The sequence below is a fragment of the Onychomys torridus genome, chromosome 3 (assembly GCF_903995425.1).
Source record: "Onychomys torridus chromosome 3, mOncTor1.1, whole genome shotgun sequence".
Classification (NCBI taxonomy): Eukaryota; Metazoa; Chordata; class Mammalia; order Rodentia; family Cricetidae; genus Onychomys; species Onychomys torridus.
In genome coordinates, this window is record NC_050445.1 from 117054749 (window position 1) to 117077342 (window position 22594).

A 22594-nucleotide genomic window follows, 5' to 3' on the forward strand; every position below is an offset into this window, starting at 1 on the left:
GTGGTTAGCAGGCCTCTTCCACTTCCAGTCTTACCTGCAGGTCCCACAGTCCCGACACTCCTGGCTCAAACTCCTTACGTCATGCATATCTTTCAATAGGAAAGCAGTCTTTCACTGAAGACCAGTTCTGTGAGGACTTTTCCACCCCTCTCCTCATCTGCCCACTCTCTTACAAAGTGACCACCGAACATGTTCCCGTGTCACCTTGGGATTCCACTGAGACTTGTGGCACATCCCTCTATGAGCTCAGTGCAATACTTTCCTCAGCTGCCTCAAACAGACTGCACACTCCTGTGACTGGCTACTGTATGCTTTGGGAAGCCAGACAACTCCTTTCCCCTCTCCGTCAATGTTACCTTATATGGCAAAGGATGCAACTGAGAAGGATGCTGGGAGCAGGGACTTATCTGATTATGCACAAAGGCCTACAGGAACAGGGTCCCCATAAAAGAGGCAAAGTGAAGATGGAGAGAAATGCAGCCGCAGGCTGAAGAACGCCAACAGCACCTACAAGGGTCAAGGGCTGAACAATCTTCTAGAGGTTCTGGAAGAAGTGCACATCAGCCCATATTCTGACTCAGGGCTTTTGTTAAACTACCAAGTCAGTGGTGAGTTGTTACAATAGCCACAGGTATCAAAGAGAGTGACAGACCTCCTACAGGGCCGTCGGTCACATACTTAATGGGTAGGTAACAAGGCAAATCTGCACCCAAAGCTGGCGAGACTACAGCGGAACACTTCCTAACCGTGTTGACAGAAACCGAGATATTCCCTTTAGAAAGTAGTACAATACAATGCAAGCAGCAAAGACCATAAGAAAGGTTTACCACTTGGGTAGGAACGGCTATTGTGGCAGTTTTTCAAGGAAGCAACCCAAATTGTACACATGAAGAAAAGGAAGAGGAAAATAACCAAATATTCAGATTCTTATTTGCACATAGGAAAAATAAATAAAGCTATCTAAAATATTCACCAAATGAAGGATGGTCAAGAAGATTATGATTTGCCAACTATCGATGTGAGTTACAACTAGGCAGAAAAAGGGTGTCCTTGTCTGCTTCTCAGTTGCTGGGATAAAACAGTGACCAGAAGCAACTTGGGGAGGAAAGGGCTGACTTCATCTTACATTTCCAAACAACAGTCCATTATCAAGGAAACTCAAGGCAAGAACCTGTAAGCAAGAAGTGAAGCAGAGACCTGGAAGAACACTGCTTACTGTCATGTTCTCCAGGGCTCACTTAACCCGCTTCTTTCTACAACCCAGGACCACCTGCCCAAGGTGGTACTGCCCACAGTGGGATGAATCCCCTCCCACACCAACCACTGATCAGACTTGTCCAGAGTCTCTTTGAGGGAGGCAGTTCTCCAACTGAGGTTCCTTCTTCCCAGGTGACTCTATTAGTGCCATGCTGACAAAAGCTACCAGCAGGGAAGAAAGGTAAAGTAAGGAAATCTGACATTGTTCTCAATGTACACAAAGGTGTCATATTACATTCAGAAGCAAGGACTTCTGAATGTCCCAGGAAAATACAGTCAGACCCAGTAGCTGCTGGACTTCAAGCTCTAATTAATTCAGTCAACTTTTATTTTATGTGTATGTGTGTTTTACCTGTGTGTGTATATATACACCAAGTACATGTAGTAGCCACAGTGGCCAGTAAAGGACATCAAAACCCATAGGACTAGAGTTTCAGACATCTGTGACCTGCCATGTGGGTGCTGGAATTGAACCTAGGTCCTCAAGAAGAGCAGTCAGTGCTCTTAACCACTGAGCTGGCTCTCCACTCCCCACAGCTGCAACCTTGGATGAAGCCACATTTGCGGAGCGGCTTTTAAGCAGATGCTGTGGGAAAAGATACTATATGAAGATCAATGAAGACACTAGACTTCAAAAAAAGAAAAAGACACTAGACTTCATGCTGTGTTGAAGTCACGCAGCACCAACAGAGGCACACTTCTCAGTAGGAAGCAGTGTGGTTACTTAACTGAAATTACTGTGTGTCTATGTGTATATATGAGCACATACATGCACATCAAACTTTGTGGAGTTGATTCTCTCCTTCCACCTTGAGTTCTGGGGAGCCAACTTAAGTCACCAGACTGTGTGGTAAACACTTTTACCTGCTGAGCCATCTTACCCAACATTTCTTCAATTTATCTGTATTCTCTTTTTCTGATGGTTATTAAGCAAGCAGTCAGGGCATAAATCTCACTAAACTCTTTGGACTTGACTACTTAATAAATGAAGTTAATGATTTTGGTTAGGATGGCCATGATAATCACTGTGCCATTAAGTACTCTGTGGGTAAGAATGTTCGGGTCCTCTGGTATGTGAAAAACAGCAAATACAAGGGGATCGGGAAGCTTGAGCTGTAGAGCAAGAACTAGGCATATCTCTTCTCAAAAGTGTTTTTTAAAAATATTTTTGATACACTGATTTCCAAAAGGGGGGGGGGAATAAAGTCTTTCATAATTATAAAAACAATCTGTTAATAAGCTCTCCAGTTAGAAATTCCACAATGATCACGCAGATTTACCTATACTTTTTAGTTTTAATAACATGGAGATCTTATAATGGGTTGAATGGTAGTCCTCTGCAGTATCTACCCACAGAGCACAGGAATTAGTTGTCCCATTTGGTGAAGAGCCTTCATGGTTCTATCTAAGGAAGGATCCAGAGACAAGAATACACTGTATTTTCTGGGTGAGCCTAAATACACAACCGTCTCCCTAAAATACACAGTGCAAAGATGCAGAAAAGGCATGGGGATACAGAGGCAGGGATGGCTAGTTCTCACGAGGAGGCCCAGTCCCGACAACTCACTAGCCACCTTGTGAGTAGGCCAGCAAGATGGCTTAGCAGAAAAGCTGTACATGGAGATCTGAGTTTGATCTCCAGAATTCATGTCATTGCAAAGACTGAACCAACTCTACAAAGTCGTCCTCTGACCATCACACATGCACAGCGGCCTGTGGTAATTTGCTACAGCGCCCTCGGGATGCTAGCATACAGCACAGAAATAGTTACCTCTATGATCTTGACTGCTTTCCTCATTTGCTGTTGTTCCCAAATGTCTTGATTTTCATCTTCCTGGCTCTCTTCACTCGCTTCTTCATTTCTGAGTGCTAGACAACCAGGAGTTAGCACATTAGTATTTTCCCACTCTGACTGCAGTTCTCAGATTCAGGGGGTTATCTCTGCAGGCTCAGCAGTACTTCACATGCTGTTTCTTCTTCACAGTAATCCAGGATTGGGGACCCAGCATTACCTTCGTCTCAGAAATGAGACCAACACTCAGGCTGGAGCCCTGTCTCACAATGAGAACTCAGATGCAGCCGCGGGGCTCCAGGCCCACCACGTGCATCCCCAGCCGGCCACCCCCTCTCCCACATGGAACGGGCTGGGGAGAAGGAAAGGTGGTTTCTCATTAAAGCGTCTGATCTGGGCCACTGAGACGGTGCAGTAAGTGAAATGGCCATCAAGCTTGATAACCGTGAAGAACTCAGAGGCAGAGAACCAACCCCCACAAACTGTCCTCTGACCTCGGCACTGCCACAGCGTGTGTGTACCCATACTCTCACAAACAACACAAGTAAACAGGGCTAACAAGATGGCCCAATGGTTAAAGGCGTCTGACATCAGGCTTAATGACCTGAGATCCATCCTGGAACCCATAACACGTGATGGAAAAGAATCAATAATGTAGTTTATCCTCTGCATCTCCACATGTGCACCCTGGCCTACGTATGCCCACGTAAGCACTCACATTTACACACATGTGAGCTCACACACATAAATAAGCGAAAATCAATAAAAGTTAAATAAATGTTTTTTGTTTTTGTTTTTTTTAAATACTTAATTCATACCTGAGAACTGAACATTTAAAAATTGGTTTCTGGGAGCCTGGGATGTACCATAGTTGGCAGAATGCTTGCCTAGCATGCATGAAGCCCTGAGTTCAATCCCCAGGACCTTGTAATTCACATGTGGTGGTGGCACACACCTATATAATCCTGGTACTTGGGAAGTAGGGATAAGGGGACTAGAAATTCAAGGTCATCTTTAGCTACATGGTAAGTCTGACTAGTCTGAATACACGAGATGCTGTCTCAAACACAAACAAAAACTGGGTACAAGGAACCAGTTTTCTTCTGTGGGAAACCATGATGAAGCATATATGTTACAAATGAGAAATGTGAATGGTCCTCTCCAACTTAAGCATTACTGATGAGAGTAAAGTTTCATTACAGTAGGGGAGAGCTTAGCATGTAAGACTTAAAATGTCTGTAATCTTTCATGCTAACAACAAAAAAATCTTAAAAGGTGGCAATGATAGTTTCCAACATTTCAAAAACAAGAGACTATACAATTCTTTTACTTCTAAAAAATCAAAGAAGGGATCCAGCATTAGTAAATATCACAACACACACCCTGAGGTAATGTTGTGTATGACAGAATCATATCATTTAAAAGCCATGATATTGTGGACAAAAATTGATAATAAAAATCAACACCGACACTCTGTAAACGTAAGATATGTGTCGGGGATTTTCGGCGTGGAGCTGCTTTTTGGGGGTTGGGTAAGACAGAGTCTGACTATGTGCCAGAATTACAGGGATGAACCATTACAACTGTGTTACTGGAGCTCCGACCCAAGCTTCATGCACACGAGGCAAGACTGCCAATGGAGCTACATCCCCATCTCCAATAGCAATCTTTTTGAGAAATGACAGAAAACATGGTCATGAGCAAACAGAAGTTTCACTACTGTAAAAAAATGTCTTGATCATTATATGCCAGTAAATAAATTAAATACATACACGTTTCTTCAGCCATTCTTTGTCTGAGTGTTTGAGGCTTTGGGGCAAATAGTATTCTCTTTTCATAGTCATCAGGATCACTGTCCGGGTCCTCTTCACTGCCTCTCTTTCTGTCAGAAGTGGTGGGGGGATGGTGTACATCCAGGGAAATGTAGTCCCCTGGGGCCCTGGCCAACTCCCGCTTTCTGCGGGCTTCCTGAATAAAAGCTGCATCTGGGATCTGAACTGTAACAGATGAGAGGACAGTGAAAACCAAGCAGCCACAGAATGCACGCTCCTTGCATTCAAGGCACGAAAAAGGCACCGTACTCCTCAATTTCCCACTGTTTAGATATTCACCGACTGTAATAAATGGCTCAAAGTCTAGTTGGTAAAGGAAGAAAATTAACATAATAGATGTAAAGGGCACATTAGAGAAAGGAACCTAATCTAGCACTACCAGGAGATACACTGGCACCTCCACTGTGCCTTTTACTCTCTTACTAATTGGGAGCTGCTCTCTCTCACTCCTGAAGTTCTGTGTCAGGACAGGAATGTGAAGGAGCTGAGCACAGTGAGACCTTAGGGAGACGGGCAGAAGCTAGCATCAGTGGCACAGCGGCGTGACTTAAAGACGACACCAGCACAACACCTCCTCTTGTGGAGTGAGAAACAGAAGAGCACACAGCCAAGTCAGACCAAGTGAGATCCACATGAAAGAAACAAGAGAAGTTAAATGTAAAGAAAACAGATACTTTTCCGCAGATATAGGAACCTAATTGGATGACAACATGTTTTGTTTTGCTTTAGAGATTTATTTTTATTTTAGATACATATGGATGTTTTATCTGCATGTATGCCTGTGCACGTGTGTGCACCTGGTGCCCATGCAGGTGAGAAGGGGGCATCTGATGCCCTAGAACTGGAGTTACAGACAGCTGTGAGCTGCTTACGTGCATGCTGGGAATTGAACCCAGGTCCCCTGAAGAGCAGCCAGTGCTCTTAACTGCTGAGCCACCTCTTCTGCCCCAGTGACGACTTTAAGGCAACTTTATTTCTATAGTGTAGCATATATTCACTGACATGAATTCTTATAATTTCGGAACTGAGGTTTCTTCATGCATGAAATTTACCTTTATACTTTATAAAAACTGTTTTCACAAGAAAATGCCACCATAAGTAAGATGGCAGGAGAAATTCCTACCACTTCGAACATCTGAAAACAATAGAGATGTTAAGTCCCATGTAGTCTAGGCAGCCATTATGTAAGCGATAAAGACTTTGAACTTCTGATCTTCCTGCCTTCTTCACATTTACAAATGCTGGGATTACAGGCATGGACCACCATAACTAGTTTTTATAAGGTTGAGGATCCCAAATCCAGAGCTTCATAGGTGCTAGGCATTCACTCTGCTAACTCAGCTACACCTTAATGCTGATCTTAACTTTTTGAGAAATAAATATAAGACATGCACCAGGCAAATAGAAAACATAAACACAAAGGCTCTAAAGTTTAAAACACAAGAGAAAAGGTGAGAAATTTCAGAAGTCTCAGTCATGCTCCCAAATTATGCTTTTTTAATAGATAGTATTTATTTACTTAGTCTCTTCTGTCAGAGAGTTTAATTACATGATTTATTTTATTGGGAATAGAGGCGAAGCAAGCACCAAGGCACACACGTAAAAGTTTAGGAAAACTTGTGGGAGTCAGTTCCCTCCTTCTACACATGGGTCCCAGGGATCAGACTCAGGCCCTTAGGCTTGGTGCCAAGAACCTTTAACTCCAGAAGACATCTCCCTAACCCAGTTACTTATTTCTCCTTTGAGATAGGATCTCTTTTAGGTCAGGCTGGCCTGGAACTTGCGATCCTCTGGAATTACAAGCAGGTGTCACAACATCCAGCTAGACCAGTATTTACTTAAAGAAAACTATCTGGAGGTAAAGGGACAGGTGTGCCTATATTCTCTTACAGGAGTCAACAGAGAACATGATCATAACAACATATATGTGGCAATGGGCCACATGCCTACAATCCCAGCATTCGGTAGCTGAGGAAAGAAGCCTGCAGAAGGTTCAAGGCCAGCCTGGGCATCATCATGACTTTAGCTGGCCAGTGCTACATTGCAAGACATTATCAAAAAAAAAAAGACAACAAAACAGAACAGAATGAAGTATAAATTGAGTAATTTGCTGAATTCTTTAATACCAAAAACGATAATGTTGTTTATGAAGGTCAAGAGGGACCCTGCTAGAACTCTGAACCTTTCCTAATGTGGGTAATGATTTTAATGTGGTGTATATGAAACCGAGACGTGCAGCTATTAGTGTCTAAGGCAAATTAAAGATTCAGACCACAGGAGCCAACATCTGGCTCAGCCCTGGGGACACACTAGAACTATTTGGAGAGCTTGGTAACCTATGGTATTGGAGTTGAGCATAGTCTGAGGGGACTGGAATGTGGAGGTGGGTTATGATAACACAATAGGCTCCACTACTCAAGTGTATTGGAGACAAACATGACTTGGAAGGGATTCATCTGCATGACTTGGTGGGTTCAGACACTAAATCACAAGCATGGGGCTCACTGGTGAGACACTGGTGTCACAGAAAGCAGTCCTCTCCCAAGTTAGAAGTAAAAGTCCAGGGAGAGGAAGACTACGCTTCCCATCCTGTTCCTCCATACCTCCATGGTCCCCACATAGCAGATGTCAGACAAATGTGGGCTGAATGGATACAGACACCTTCGTGTTTTTTCTGATAACTCATGTTTGCGTATCCATCATCTACCAGACAGTTATCTAAGAAGCTGACGTCAACTGTCATCTCTTTTGGTCAGAAGATCTTTGCTACAGGGAGCATCTCAAGGCAGATGGCGTGCCACTGGCTAACTCTCTCGGCCTATCAGTTTAACACATAGCAAATACACTGCTCATACATGCAAGGCTTTGTGCTGGGGTGATACCTAGCCTTTCCATCTTTTCTTCTCTAGATAGCACATCCATGTTTGGATGGAGTATTGTGGGGAGGACAACTCTCCTGCACCACCCCTTTCCTCTGGGAAACTGTATGACTCTACTCTCTCTGACTATTAGAAACTACCCCACACATTGTCCCAGACTGGCAGTGCAGCCAACACTTCAGAACCATTCCCTCACACTGTCCATACACAGAACCACTGCCATATCCATTTAATGAGATTAAAAGTTCAGTTTCTTAGAGTATCCACATCTTAAGAGCTCAATAGCTAACTGTGGTCAGTGGCTACTGTATTAGATGGTGAAGATACAGAATCTTTCCATCATTACAAAATTTCTATTGGACAGTGCTACATCTAGAAACTATCCCAGACTGCACTTCTTAACAGGCTCAATGTCTTAAAAGATTTATATTATTTTTAATTATGTATGTGTATTTGTGCACGTGAGGGCTGGTGCCTGAGGAGGCTGGATGCATCAGATATCCCTGGAGCTAGAGGAACAAGTGGTTGTGAGCAGCCCAACATGGGTGCTGGGAATCGCACTGCTTTTCTCAAAGGTGTCTTACGTGCCTACACTGACCTGTTTGCTCCACACTTTTTACCTCTTTATGAACAGCAGGAATTACTGGTTTATTAAGAGTTGGGCACAGTGGTACATCATAGTCTCAGGAGGCAGATCGTGAGCTTGAGGCCAGCTTAAGTACAGAATGTATTCCAGACCAGCCTGGGGTACAAAATGAAACCCTGTCTCAAAAAAAGGAAGTTAGTTCAGTTAGTTATGTACAGTTATAAAAATTGCCAACCTATGGGTGAAACTTCTTTTTCTTCTGGAGAACTAGAGCTACTGGAGGATGGACTCTGATCAGCCTTCCTTTCTGATGAGGGATACGTGTCTTCCTCTTCATCCGTTGAGAGATCAGCTGTTCTGGATTCTAAGAGGACACCTGTAGAAGCAAGAAAGTCAAAATATTTGATTCAACAGCCCAAATAAACATATACAATTCATAAGAGGTCCTCCTAATTCAATACTACATGGAGCTCAAGAAAGACCGGAGCAAATAAACATTTTAAAGGAGAGGCTGAGAGGTGGATGAGAGGTCAAGAACACATGCTGTCCTTTCAGAAGACCCGAGTTTGGTTTCCAGCACCTGGGTCAGGCAGCTAACAACTACCATAGACCAGGAGAGGAAAAGGGCCAGCTTCATTCACATTTGTTGATGAAGCAATAAACATTGTACACATCTTAAGGATAGCGATAACAAAATTGGAATAACCCACAGAAACCAAAGCTCTTTGGGATCTCTATTCTTAAGAGTCACAAAGAAAGTCCAAAGGCAAAAGAAGTTCGAGAACCACTGCTCTAGAAGGGAGGAGACGGTGGCTGTGGGCCTCAGTATTCTTACTCAAGGCAGACCAGATGACTGACATACTTTATTTTACGAATACAAAAGATTATTCAATCCAGTGACTGATAGAAACAGATGCAGAGAGCCACAGATAAGCACTGGGCTCATCTCTGGGAGTCTTGCTGGAGAAAGAGAGGAGGGATTGTACAAACCAGAGGTGTCATGATGGGGGAACCCATAGAGACAGCTGACCTGAGCTTGTAGCTCATAGGCTCTGGACCAACAGCTGGGGAGCCTCCAGGGGACCGAACGAGGCCATCTGTATGGGGGTGACAGTTGTGTAGCTTGGTCTGTTTGTAAGGCCCCTAGCAGTGAGATCAGGACCTGTCCCTGTGCTCAGCTGGCTTTTGGGAACCTGTTCCCCATGCTGTGTTACCTTGCCCAGTCTTGATGCAGGGGGAGGAGCTCGGTCCTGCAGGGGAAGGAGTTTGATGAGCCATGCTGTGTTCAAGCCCATGGGAGGCCTGCCCCTTTCTGAATGGAGATGGAGGAGTGAAAGGGGAGGGGACAGATGGGAAAGGGGAGGTGAGGACATGAAGGGGAGGAAGAAGGAGGGGAAACTGTGGTCCGCATGGAAATTAAATGGGAAAAAAATGTCATTTAAATAAAATAAAAAAGACCATTCAAAATTTAGATGAACAGAGAGCCCTAACAAAACTTAAAAAAACAAACAAACAAAAAACCCAAAAAACAATAAGATCCTGAACCTTAAAGACATTATTTTAGGCCGGGCAGTGGTGGCGCACACCTTTAATCCCAGCACTCGGGAGACAGAGGCAGGTAGATCTCTGTGAGTTCAAGGCCAGCCTGGTCTACCAAGCGAGTTCCAGGAAAGGCGCAAATATACACAGAGAAACCCTGTGTCGAACCCCCCCCCCCAAAAAAAATTAAATTAAAAAATTAAAAAAAAAGACATTATTTTAAGTGAAATAAGCTAGGCACACAAAGACAAATATGGCAAGTGCTCATCAGTATGTGGGATCTAAACAATTTGGAGGAAATCAGAGAGACAGAGTGGAATGATGGTTAATACTGGCTGATGTGGGGATATGTTCGCAAAGGTTACAAAATTTTACAAGAATTAAGTTCAGGGTATCTACTGTACAACACAGAGATGCTAGTAAGTGCCAGCGTGGTTTGTTGTATGCGCTACTTAAAAATGGCTGGAGGATTGTACATGTTCCCAACGTTAAAATAAATTGGATCTGTGTAAACAGCCCAAAGTATTTCAAATCATCTGGTACACCATTAAGTATACCCATTTTTCATTTATAAATAAGCATATATGAGAAATCACTCATATTCTTTAATGGGGCTAAAAACAGTTGGGAGAAAAGCCAGGACTTCAGGACTGATGAAGTATGAGTGTTCTGCCTGCATGTATGTATACATGTGTGTCTGGTGTCCAACAAGGTCAAAGAGGGCTTCCAACCTCTTTAGGATTACAGACGGTTGTGAGCCTCCATGTAGGTACTGGACATCAAACTCAGGTCCTCTAGAAGAGCAGCCAGTGCTCCTAACTGCTGAGCCCCTTCTCTATCCTTTAAGTGACTTTGTATTTGAACACATGAATGGAACAGTCTATGGTGTCATCAATCTCTGCCTCAATATCTCGCTTTACATTATTTTTATCGACTTTTTGTTGTTACTGCAGATAACTGATTTTAAAAACGACAGTGTTCCAAAACCCTGCCCCCGAGTCTTTAAATAAATTGTCAGGTGTTCTTAGAAAACTGTTCTGAAATTCCCAAAAGGTACACCTAACTTTCAGCTCCTTTTAACAGCATCCGGCGTAGTTCACCTCCTCTTTGAGGACTTGGGTTCACTGTGAACATCAATGACTATACCATGCTCTCTAGTCGGTGTGGGTCACCTGAGTATGCAAACTGCGACATGCTACCAAAATCTAAGGGAGCGTTCCCCCAGCCCCGGGAGCGCAGAGACCGTAGAGGCCTCTGGAGCTGGGGACCTGCGGATCAGACCCCTTCCCGTCCCTCGGTCACCTGCATCGCAGTCCCTGCGGGAAGCAGTGCCGGGACTGCGCCGGGAGCTCGCCCACACCCGACCTCGGCCCCGGCTGCCGCGGGCCCTGCGCGCCGGCTCCGCTGCCTCTGCTGTGCCGCCTGCAGACGGCTCGCATGGCTCCGCCGGCTCCTCAGCAGGCCGCTCCTCCGCGCCTTCGCTGTCGCTGTCGCTGGACTCGACCTGGCGCCGCCTGAAAGTCCTCTGAGGTCTCAGAGCCATAATACAAACAATTACCGCGCGTCCCGGGGCTCCGTCTCCAGCGCCTGCGCAAACGCCCGCCTCGGGTGGCGCATGCGTAGTGATGAGAGTTCCGGCCGGTGCTGCGCTTGCCCAAGTCTTGTCCTGAGTAGGATAAGAATACTGTCCCAGACATTCATTCTCGCAGCTTCTTATGGCTGAGGTCCCAGAGAGGACCTGCACATCCCGCCCAGAACAGACTGAAGTGGAGGGATAAACAGTGAAATTAAGCATAAATGATAAGCGCAGGAATAAGCAATATCAAATGATTGTCTCAAAACTCCTGCTTGTTGTTGGAAAGGATCTTAGAGGAGTTGAGAGCTGAATTCTGGGGAAGGGATTAGTGGACTTTTCGTTGTTTCAACCCATCAGATGAACAGCTTAGAAGCCCGACAGAGCCATTTTTTAGAACACCCAGGGAAATTTCCAGAAACAAGCGTGTGTTCCAGCGATTAAGGAAGATCAGCTCACATTGTGTGTGTGATCGAGAATTCCTGGAAAGAAGCTGTGTCTGCAAAGGCTGATCAGAACTTTGAGTGAGATGGAAAGAATGGAATGCTGCAGGCACGGAGCCTAGTTCTGCCAATCAAAGGGCTGAGGATGCTGCAGATGGCATCTGAGGCCTCTGGCTGAGGTTTCTCCACCGCACTCTGTCCATTTAATGTTTTTACCAATGTATGAATGTAAAATACTTTGGTCAATGACTTTCATTTTTTCTGTTACTATAAAAGCTTCATCAAATTTGATCATGGAATTTGGGAAGGCAGAAATCTGTTTATGGGCCGCGGCCACTCATTTGGCTCCAAAGCCATATTTCCTTTGGAGTGAGCACTGTGTTTTCACATTTACATCTGGATGGGTCCCAGGCAAGCTAGAGAGAGTAAACCCGGATGGGGCACTGTTTGGGACAGTTTCAGAACCTTTGGGACTATGGCTTAGTTAGCAAAAGTGGTTCCCTGAGGGCAGGCCTTGAAGGTGATGTATGCATCTCTCTCTGGCCAGAGCTCTGAGCTTCCTGATTGGCCAAGACAGGAGGAGTTAATGCTCGACACATGTTCTGCCACCACTCACCAAGCCGCCAGCCTTGCCCTTCCTACCATGAGGGAGGAACCTCAAAACTATGAGTCAAAGTAAATCTCTCCTCACTTAAGTCCTTTCCTCCCAGTGTCTTGTCACACACATGGCATGTGTAGTCATCGTCTTCTTTTTACCCCATTTAGTTTTCAATTTTCATTGTTTTTTACATTTATTTGTGTGTGTTTGTATACATAATACGTTATGCCTAAAAGTAAGCATGTCCTAAAAGGACAACTATTGGGAAATCAGCTCTTTCCCGTATCTTGTGTGACCTGGGAGTTTGGCTCAGGTCGTCAGACTCCCCAAGCAAGCACCCTTACCAGCTGAACTATCTTACCAGACCTTTCTCTCTCTCTCTCTCTCTCTCTCTCTCTCTCTCTCTCTCTCTCTCTCTACCTACCTATTGATTTTTAACCTACTTATGCACCTATGTCATTTGCTCACAATTGTTATACCCCTATGACTATAAATATTATAGCTGAGCGTTTTTCTTGAAAAGGCATGTATATTACTTACACCTATTTTAGTTTGGAAACAGCATGTGTTCTGCCATATTTGTATGCATTTCTTCAATAAGGCTCCTTTAAAATCAAACTAAATGTATTTTTAAAAAATTAAAATTGTTATTTCCAAAATTGATAGTCATCAAGGAGAGGCATTATTTGAAAGGATTAGGAGGTGTAGCCTTATTGGAGGAAGTGTGTCACTGGGGGTGTGGGCTTTGAGGTTTCAAAAGCCCATGCCAAGCCCAGAGTATTCGTCTAGGCTTTTGGAACAGGATGTAGCTCTCAGCTACTTGTCCAGCACCATCTCTGCCTATGTGGTGCCATGATGATAATGGACTTCCCACCGTGATGAAAATGTTCTAACCCCATGAAACTGTAAACCAGCCCCGATTAAATGCTTTCTTCTATAAGAGCTATCATCATCATGTAGGCTCTTCACAGCCATAGAACACTGACCAAGACAGGGCGCCAGCATTATTTATCCTGGCTGGGTATCTTGACAGTTCCATCATGGTGTCAAGTTGGCTCACCTTCCCTCTCATCACTATGTCCTGGAGCCAGGCTCCAGACAGACAAACTTGCCCTCACGGACAGTCTCACCAACTCAGTGCACTCTACCTTGACCTTGCAGGGGAAAGATGAGCCTTGACCTGGAACCTCCACTGTGAGTTCCTATGCTTCAGTGGTCCTTAGACAAGTAGTCCTCCACACCCAGTAGACCTAGAGCGCAGAAGTACGAGGGGGTGAGAGACACCTGACCAATGGCTGACATACTATTTTCTGTGGAATCATATGAAATGATGTTCTCAGGTCCACTGGAAATCTGCTGTTCAAGCTTTGTCCTCAATGGTCTTCCTCCACCACCCAAAGCCCCTTTGAAAGTTTCTCCTTAAAACCAAGCTCCTTAGAACTCAAGAACTTTTGACCAACAGTTGAAGAACCTGCCTGGGACCTGACTAGGGCCGTCTGCATATGGGAGACAGTTATGTAGTGTGGTGCATATGGAAGACAGTTGTGTAGTGTGGTCTGTTTGAGGAGCCCCTGGCAATGGGATCAGGATCTATCACTGGTACATGAGCTGGCTTTCTGGAGCCCATTACCTGTAGGGGATGCCTTGCTCAGCCTTGATACAGAAGGGAGAGGCTTGGTCCTCCCTCAACTGAATGTACCAGGCTTTGCTGACTCCCCATGACATCAGTGGCATCTATGGCAATGGGTCTGGGAACCGACCCACCCACTGAGCTCTCTTCCTGGTCTGAATCAGTCTTCCCATCTACCTTTGCACATATTTTCTAGAGTCACATGTGAGACATTCCTCTGTTTAAAAAAGGAGTCAGTGGGTTCATTGCAGTTTTGATGGTTATTATCCAATAATGAAAGTAGCTTATTTACAACTCCCCGAGGAGATTGTTCACTTTTAGCATATAAATCCTTACTGATTTATTAATCTGAGGCAGGCTAGTTATACAGCCCAAACTAGTGATCCTCCTGCAGCAGCCTTTTGTGTGCTGGCATTGCAGATGTGTTGAACCACAGCCAGTTCAGAAAGGGGTTTTATAACTGGATACTTGGGGAAACTGGATACCTGGGAACTATGGAAAATATGATTTTTAAATGGTGTGATGTCTATTTCAACATCCTGGTACCTATACCTATTATTGTATTCAAATACAGAGCAATGGATTTTGAACAAATCTGCCAGAAAGTTCTTTCTCACATTCAGCTGAAAAATATTATCTATTCGCAAGACCTGAACAAATGAAATTAAATGAGTAAGTGAACATAAAGGTGATAACTCAATAGTATATGTATATTGTTTCAAAAGCTGTCATTTAATGAGCCATTATTTTAGTGCTGGGATCAGTGTGAAGCACACCCAAAGCCCCATAGATATGTATGTATATACATCATAATTTCTGTTCAGCCACACAGTCAGTCCTCAGCTCCTGTGGTCCTAACTGTCCATGGTCTCACTCCTACCTACCTCCAGATCTTTCATATTTTATGGGACAGGACTCTTGTTCCTTTTTCTATGTCACTTGTTTTCCCTGAACCCCAAAGAAACGGAACAGGATGGTGTGGAGTAAAGCACCAGAATCATCATTGATCTGATGCTGATCTGAAGCACTGAGGTCTGATCAGCTAAATTGTGGTTTCATGGAACACACCCTGGGAGAAGAAACCACTGACCAGGGGGTGAGAATCCTTAGGCAAAATTCTAGAACTGAATGTGCTTATATCTTACATTGCTTTTTTTCCCCTTTGCATTCAGATCACTGATGGAAACTTAGTAACAGAGACCGATGGAGAATAAAGTAATATTTAATAAGTAGATAGTGTGTTAAGACTTTCTATAATTAATTACTTCCTTTTCTAGTGATGCTGGGGATTGAACCAAGGGCCTTATGCATGCTGAACACATTCTGCGATGCTACTGATGCCTAGTCACATCATCTTTTTAATCACTCTATAAAGTATGTGTTATTATGAACACACATATCAGATGAAAGACCCAGCAAGGGTCAGAAGCCTTACAGACATGAAGTCCTGGGGTGAGAGCTGAAATCCAAACCGACTTCCACTTTCAGGTGCTGCTTAGATCCCTGAGTGTGGAATTCTGGGAAAGTTGGTGACAAGTGATCTTCTAGATGGGTTAGAAAAGACCATAAGCCTCATGAGCTCTGTGTCCTGGTTACAAACATGGTTTAGATTTTTTCTATGTAGACGTGTACTCAGAGAAGAGTTGTGCCTTGTTTTTGTGAATTGAGCCCTGTATGTGGGCAGAACTTCAAGCCACAAGTTGTTAGTTTAAAAAGTCCAATTCTGAAATGAGAAAAAGCATGTAGTGGAATATTTGATCACATGGTGTGAAGCTGTTGCATTGTAATTGGTTTAATAAAAAGCTGAATGGCCAATACCTAGGCAGGAGAGGATAGGAGGAACTTCGGGGAATGAAAGGAACTGGAGGGGGGGGGATCTGAAATATGGAGATTCACCAGCCAGACATGGAGGAGAGGTAGCAAGCCATGTGGCAGAGCGTAGATTGATATAAATGGGTTAATTTAAGTTATAAGAGCTAGTTGGAAACAAGCCTAAGCTAAGGCCAAGCTTTCATAATTTATAATAAGTCTCTAAGTCATTATTTGGGAGCTGGTGGTCCAAAGACCTGTTATAAAAGCAGGCTTAGTGAAGCAGAGGTGCCCTTCTCATCCTCACATCTCCTCTTTCCTCTCTCCTGCAGCCTCCCCTGTCTTGCACACCAACTCAGTGGAGCAGAGGTAATTTTGAGACAGCTTTCATAGCTTATTGGTTGTAAGCTCTCTTTCTTCTCTAGTGAATGGATCATAAAGAATGACTGACTCATCTAGAAACTATAAACACAGACCAAACAAAAATCCTTGAGTTGAAGATTGTAACTGAAATGAAAGTTTCTTTACAGGAACTCGACAGCAAAAATGAGCATAAAGAAGAACGAATCAAACAATGGACGGGTCTGTTCAGATTACTCAACGTGAGAAACAGGCATTATAAAGAAAAAACAATAGAGAAAACAGTTCACAAGGCCCCCTGGGATAACATGCAGCATAAAAAAGAAAAAAAAGTAAATTTTAAAAAAGAAAGAAAAGGCTGATACATCACTGTCTCCACACTATCTCTGCTGAGGAATTCAGCGCAAACTCGACATTCTGAATGAAAAGAACTGACATTCCGATACTGTGTGTGTTAGTATTCTGACCTGTGCTGTGGATATCGCTCTGTGTAAATAAAGTTCTGATTGGCCAGTGGCCAGGCAGGAAGTGTAGGTGGGACAAGAGAGAAGAGAATTCTGGGAAGTAGAAGGCTGGGGAGACACCACCAGCCCCCGCCATGAGAAGCAACATGTAAAGATACTGGTAAGCCACAAGCCATGTGGCAAAGTATAGATAAGCAGAAATGGGTTAATTTAAGATAGAAGAAGTAGATAACAAGAAGCCTGCCACAGCCATACAGTTTCTAAACAATGTAAGTTTCTGTGTGCTTTCTTGGTTGGGTCTGAGCGACTGTGGGACTGGCGGGTGAGAGAGATTTGTCCTGACTGGGCCAGGCAGGAAAACTCTAACTACAGACCTGCCCCGCGGAAACCCGCCTCTTGGGGCTGCCCTGTGTCCTGAAGTAAAAGCCTTATTTAAGGAAAAAGCCCTCCTCCTCCCTCCTTCTCCTCCTCCTCCTCCTCCTCCTCCTCCTCCTCCTTCTTCTTCTTCTCTCTCCCCACCCCCATCCCCATGAGGTATGCACCCTTAACCCCTTTCCCCCACTTCTTTGTATCATTTTCTTCATCTCTCTATTATAATAAACTTATTTCCACGTGGATTCAGTGCCTGGGGTGCCGGTGCCTGACTGTTCACATGCCACTGCCCTCTGCTGCATCTGCCTGGAGTGTTTTCCCTCACATATGGGATACACTGGCCTGGCCAGTCAGGGTTCCCTGTGTGCAAAATCATAACAGTGTGTGGTGTAGGAACTCTTTAACCTCTGGCTCTTGAGGTCCTGCCATTCACATCAAATAGTTCAGGTTTCTTGAGGGCTTTTCTTAGAAAATCAGCAACGTTGTTAAGATATCTCCCAAAGAGAAGGTTATGTGTATCGGGACATGGGGATTAAGAGAAGGCCTTTAGAGCATCCAGCGGAAGACAATCTGTGGAATTTATTTTGTTTTTAAAAAGGTCTTGACCACAGAGTCCTTTTGCTTCTGTTCCTCTCAGAACCGTGTCGTCAAGGAGAACCCTTCTAATAAGTTGGCAGTCCAGCATGTCCGGTTAGCTCTCTGAGCTCAGCACTAAATGGAGGACTCCCTGTCTCTGTGGGCCTTCCTCTTCTCTGTCTAACCTTAATGGGAGAGTGTCACTATGCTCAGATGCCCGACCTTATTTGAAGGACGACCCTGCACACAGCTCCCGGCAAATGCTCTATGACTCAGCACTCATATGATAATTAGGTGCTATGTTATGACCAATCAGCCCTTTCTACTTGTAACCCTAAGAACCCTTATGTACCTTACTGCTGGAAGAATAAAATGTGCTCTCTCTCTCTGAAGCTGACTCCTGGAAGTTCTTTCTGGAGTACCTGTGCCTTTCTGAACCCTGCTTGGGGCTTCTGCTCTCCTCACTCTCATGGACTGGTGACTAATGACCCATGAGGAAAAGGAGACCCACAGTATCTCACATACTCACTGTTTCTATTTTGGAGAACAAACCACTGTGACTGAATCAGGTGGAATGTTTTGACATGCAAAAATCTGTGTGTAATGATCCTTTTCATAGCAAAGGGATGTTTATGGATATAAACTTCTCTTTAACCTTCTCTTCAAGTGCAGAGATACTTTCAGCCATGAGGAACACACTTGACATTCACAGTTAATTGCAAACCAGCAGGGTTCAACACTACTGTGTGGAAACTCTGTAGTTCTTTGGTTATGCATGTATTGCCACATGCCACAAACCCTTGAAAATGCCTGCTAAAGGTACCAGCTTGGTGATGAAACCATGCAAATTGAGGTGCTATCCTCCACTCTGTACTATTCAAAATGTTTATTAGATATGCCCTTAGTAGGTTAAATCCTTGGGTCTCACCACCATAGAAAATTATGAAAGTCCATGATTATCAATACTTCCAGTAGTCCATGTGACAAATTTGTGCTTCCTGTCCCTTAGATTCTGTTATAGGTTCTGAGGAATTAGATGTCTTCATCTCCAAATGAGGAAGGCCTGCACATGAGAATGGGGCAAGTTCATTGCTTATTGTTGCATTGATTTTCATTTTCTTAATTTAAAAACTTTAATATATTTGTCATGTGCCACCACATGGTATTTCAAAAACATACGTACATTGTGGGATGGCTAAATTGGACTAACCAACATATTTATCATTTCATAACACCTACTGTTATTATGTAGAGGACATGTAAATAAATTTTCTGAATACTGTTTGACACTACCACATATTGCTATTGACTATAGTATTGTGTTACACAGTACAGGTTTTTCTTCTCATTCATGGCTAGAAACATGAGCCTATGTATTCATTTTCAATATAAATAAATATCCATGACAAAGATAAGTGTAAAAGAAAAATCGGTGTGTAAACCAACACTGGACAGGATGGATGGGTCTGAGAAGACAAACGAAGCCAGCAGTTCCCAGTGAGTCCAGCTGCCATGCCTGGTCCACCACAGAAGGCAGGGCCAAGGAGCTTTACTAGCTGGCCCCAACCTTCTCTTCAAGTGCATAGATATCTTTTCAGCCACGAGGAACACACTTGACATTCACAGTTAATTGCAAACAAGCAGGGTTCAACACTACTGTCTGGAGACTCTGTAGTTCTTTGGTTAGTTTAAGAGATTTTGAATATAACATGAATACTGTAGAGTTTGAGACCATGGGCTACATTGTTGAAAACTGCTGAGACAGGCTTTATTTATTTGTTTATTTATACATGTGATCTTACTCAATAGCCTAGTCTGGCCTGGAACTCACTGTGTACCATTCTAGCCTCAAATTCACAGTAGTCCTCTTGTCCCAGCCTCCTGTGTTTTGTGATATAGATATAAGCTCAATGTTCAGATAAAATTTAGTGTTCTTGTTCTATAAAAAGATAAAATATAGATTAATGCAGAACTATAGTCGAATTAGTATCCAAAAATTTTACACATTTCAAAACATTATGTTGTAATCATACATAGGTATATGCCATTTCTGTCAGTAAAAATAAAATAGAATATGTACATGCTGTCATTATAATAAAGCCCTAGAAAACATGTAGTAAAATCAATTTTAAAAGCTCAGAGAAACAGTAGAAGAAGCCAAGTATGGAGAGGCCTGAGGCCAAGCTCATTGCATCATGGGGGAAATGCTGGTCTGCAGGTGGAGAAAGAAGAGGGGGTCCTTTTGCTTTGTCCTCCTGAAGTTTTAAGAGCTGAGTGAACCATGACCTACCTTCACTTTGTTTTAAGTCTCAATATGAAGAAATGAGGAAGGAAAGTCTTGGACATAAAAATAAGCTGAGCTTCACCCAGTTTCTCCCTAGCTGGTCCCTTCCTGAGGACAAGATCCCTCTACCATCCATGCTTAGCTCTGCCTGGTGTCTAAACAGTATCCTTCCAAGCTTCGTTCTCCAGTCTCTAACCCCTCTGCTTCCTCCTGCCCACAGCAGACTCTGACTCCAGCTTCACCAAGAGTTCCTGTGACTACTTCAAATATGAGTTCAACAATCTCTGTGTTTTCAGCTCTCTGCCTTCAACCCTGCATCCGAGGGCTGTGTGGGTTCTCCTTGTTCAAAGATGAATGCCTTGTGCACTTCTGATGTGGTACTGTACTAGTGTCATATTATTTTATCCCCCTTGACTTTTCCTGGCTCCTCCATTGGCTCACCAGATGTAAAAACACATCAGACAATTGCATGCCCAGAGTGTGGATGAACCTTGGAGAGGTTAAGCCAAGGAAGTCAGATGTAAACAATACGCATCATTTCAAGAAGGCTAGACCCAAGCAGGGCTGAAGTAGAGCGTGTAGGAATGCACACTTAGGAGGTGAACTCTAAAGAAAGCTGAAAATGGATGGTGGGAGCAGGAGGGGTCTCACTTTTGCAGAAGTTGGAAGGGTGGGACAGGTTGGGACAGGTTCCAGGCAGGGATCTGTTTCCTTACTCAAATAGGGTGTGAACATAGATTTTGCTTAATGATTCATGAAACTGCAGTTAGTCTGTGTGCACTCATGAGAGTAGGCTACATCTTAGCACAGAAAGCCTTTGGGAAAGTAAGGCCAGGTCAAAACATGTGTAAACCGTTTCCCTGTATCCAAACAGGTATGCATCAAACAGGTATGCATTCTGTCAACACAGCTCTTGGCAGAACTGCCTCATCTCTTGTCCCTGAGAGTGAAGCTCCTCAAGAGGTAATCTCCATCATTGCCATAATCTTCACCCCCATGACTTCTCCTGTTTTGTTTTCGGAGATGGGGTCATGTTACATAGCTCAGGTTTAGCTTCAAACTCACAATTTTTTTTGTCTTGGCCTCTGGTGCTAGTATTACAGGTGTGTTGATGCACATCCAGCTTCCCAGAACTTTTTAAAATGCTGACATTCTGCCAATCATGACCTAAAACTCATTAAGCCAACATCATCAACAAGCTCCCAACTCCAGCAGAAGATCCAAGTCCTCTTCCTGCTGGAGACCTATGTAGGCGAGCAGTTTGAATTCTTTGCTTTATGGTTCCTGCTCTGTAGCTTTGGTCATGTCATTGTTCTGCCCAAAATAACTGGAAAAGGTCTCCCTTTACTCAAAAGCACCACTGTTCTTCCTGCCCACCCTGGACAATGGAGACCATAGCTCTGATGGGTCCTATATCTGCCATCCTTTCCTGATACAAACCACAAATCCCAGTCCACAGGACTGCTCACTGATGCAGGAACACAGTGAACCTGAGCAATGCTGGCCCTTTCCCCATGAGACTCTCCACTGGTCCCTCTTTACAAGGCACAATAAATCACCTCAGGTGTGACCCCTCTTTCTCTGAAACCCACAGTGCTCTGTATTTACCTCTCAAAGACTATAGTACAGGTGCCCCATGTGAACAGGTGCTCATTCTCTGTGTGATCTCCCATTTGTGTCCCCAGGCACAATGGGGCAAATTTTCTGTCACCTCATATCTTTGGGTTTTTTAGATGAGTAATTGTGCACTTTTTCCAGACAGGGTCTTACTGTGTATCTTTAACTGGCCTAGAACTTGCTATGTGACCCAGGCTGGCCTCAAACTCACAGAGTCTACCAGTGTGTTCTTCCTGTATGCTAGGATTAAAGGTGTGTGCCACATGCCTGGCCTAACAGCACACCTTTTGTGGACACATATCAAGATCTTGCATCTTTTATATTCCCAGGCACACTATAAGGTAGGTGCTCAAAAGAATGATGCACAGTGAGTAGGTGAGTCTTCTTGCTCAGTTTAGAATTCTACCTTCCTTCCTTCCTTGTGGTCTCCATCTGTAGTCTATACTAGCCTGTAACTCATTATGTAGTTTAGACCAGCTTCAGACCTATAAAGAGCTTCTAGCTTCAGATTGTCAACGACTGGGGGATTACTGGCATGCATTACCACTCCTGACTAGAATGAAATATTTCTAACAGAGCACTAAAACAAATTGGCCAATCCAAGGGACTCTGAACGTCATCTATATACTGTCATCAAATTCACTGTGAACTGACCTTGCCATGAACTGTTCCTTCCAAAGAGCTGTCTGTGCAGAATCAGACCCTGGATGTGTTCTCTGATAGTTGCAGGAAGTTAAGGGAGAAAAAACAATCTCAGATCAGGAACGGGTTTTCATTTCTTTGCCAGTGTTCTGTGGAGGCCACCCCAGGTTTCTGTCCCTCTCTGAGTGTTCAAACAGGCAGAATGGAGAAATTGTGCGCTGAAAGCATGCAGCATGACTACAGGGCACAGGGTTTCCACAGTCAGAACTCAGGGTTTCTGCAGTCAGAACTGCCGTGGAAGAGCGAGAAGTCTGAGGCCGCAGGACCAGGTGTCTCCAGAA

General features: G+C 43.9%; 1 protein-coding gene across 5 annotated transcripts in view; it reads right to left on the reverse strand.

Moving 5' to 3' along the window:
- The window catches only part of Gcfc2 (GC-rich sequence DNA-binding factor 2), a 38961-nt gene extending 27500 nt beyond the window's left edge, over positions 1-11461 (reverse strand). For all 5 annotated transcript variants that reach the window (XM_036180490.1, XM_036180491.1, XM_036180493.1 and 2 more), the window contains exons 1-4: positions 11188-11461; positions 8582-8722; positions 4822-5046; positions 3029-3126 (exon numbers count right to left, since the gene is read on the reverse strand). In XM_036180490.1, coding sequence (XP_036036383.1) covers positions 3029-3126; positions 4822-5046; positions 8582-8722; positions 11188-11428 — 705 coding nt within the window. In that variant the 5' untranslated portion in view covers positions 11429-11461. The remainder of the gene's footprint in view (positions 1-3028; positions 3127-4821; positions 5047-8581; positions 8723-11187) is intronic.
- Between the last annotated feature and the right edge of the window lie 11133 nt (positions 11462-22594).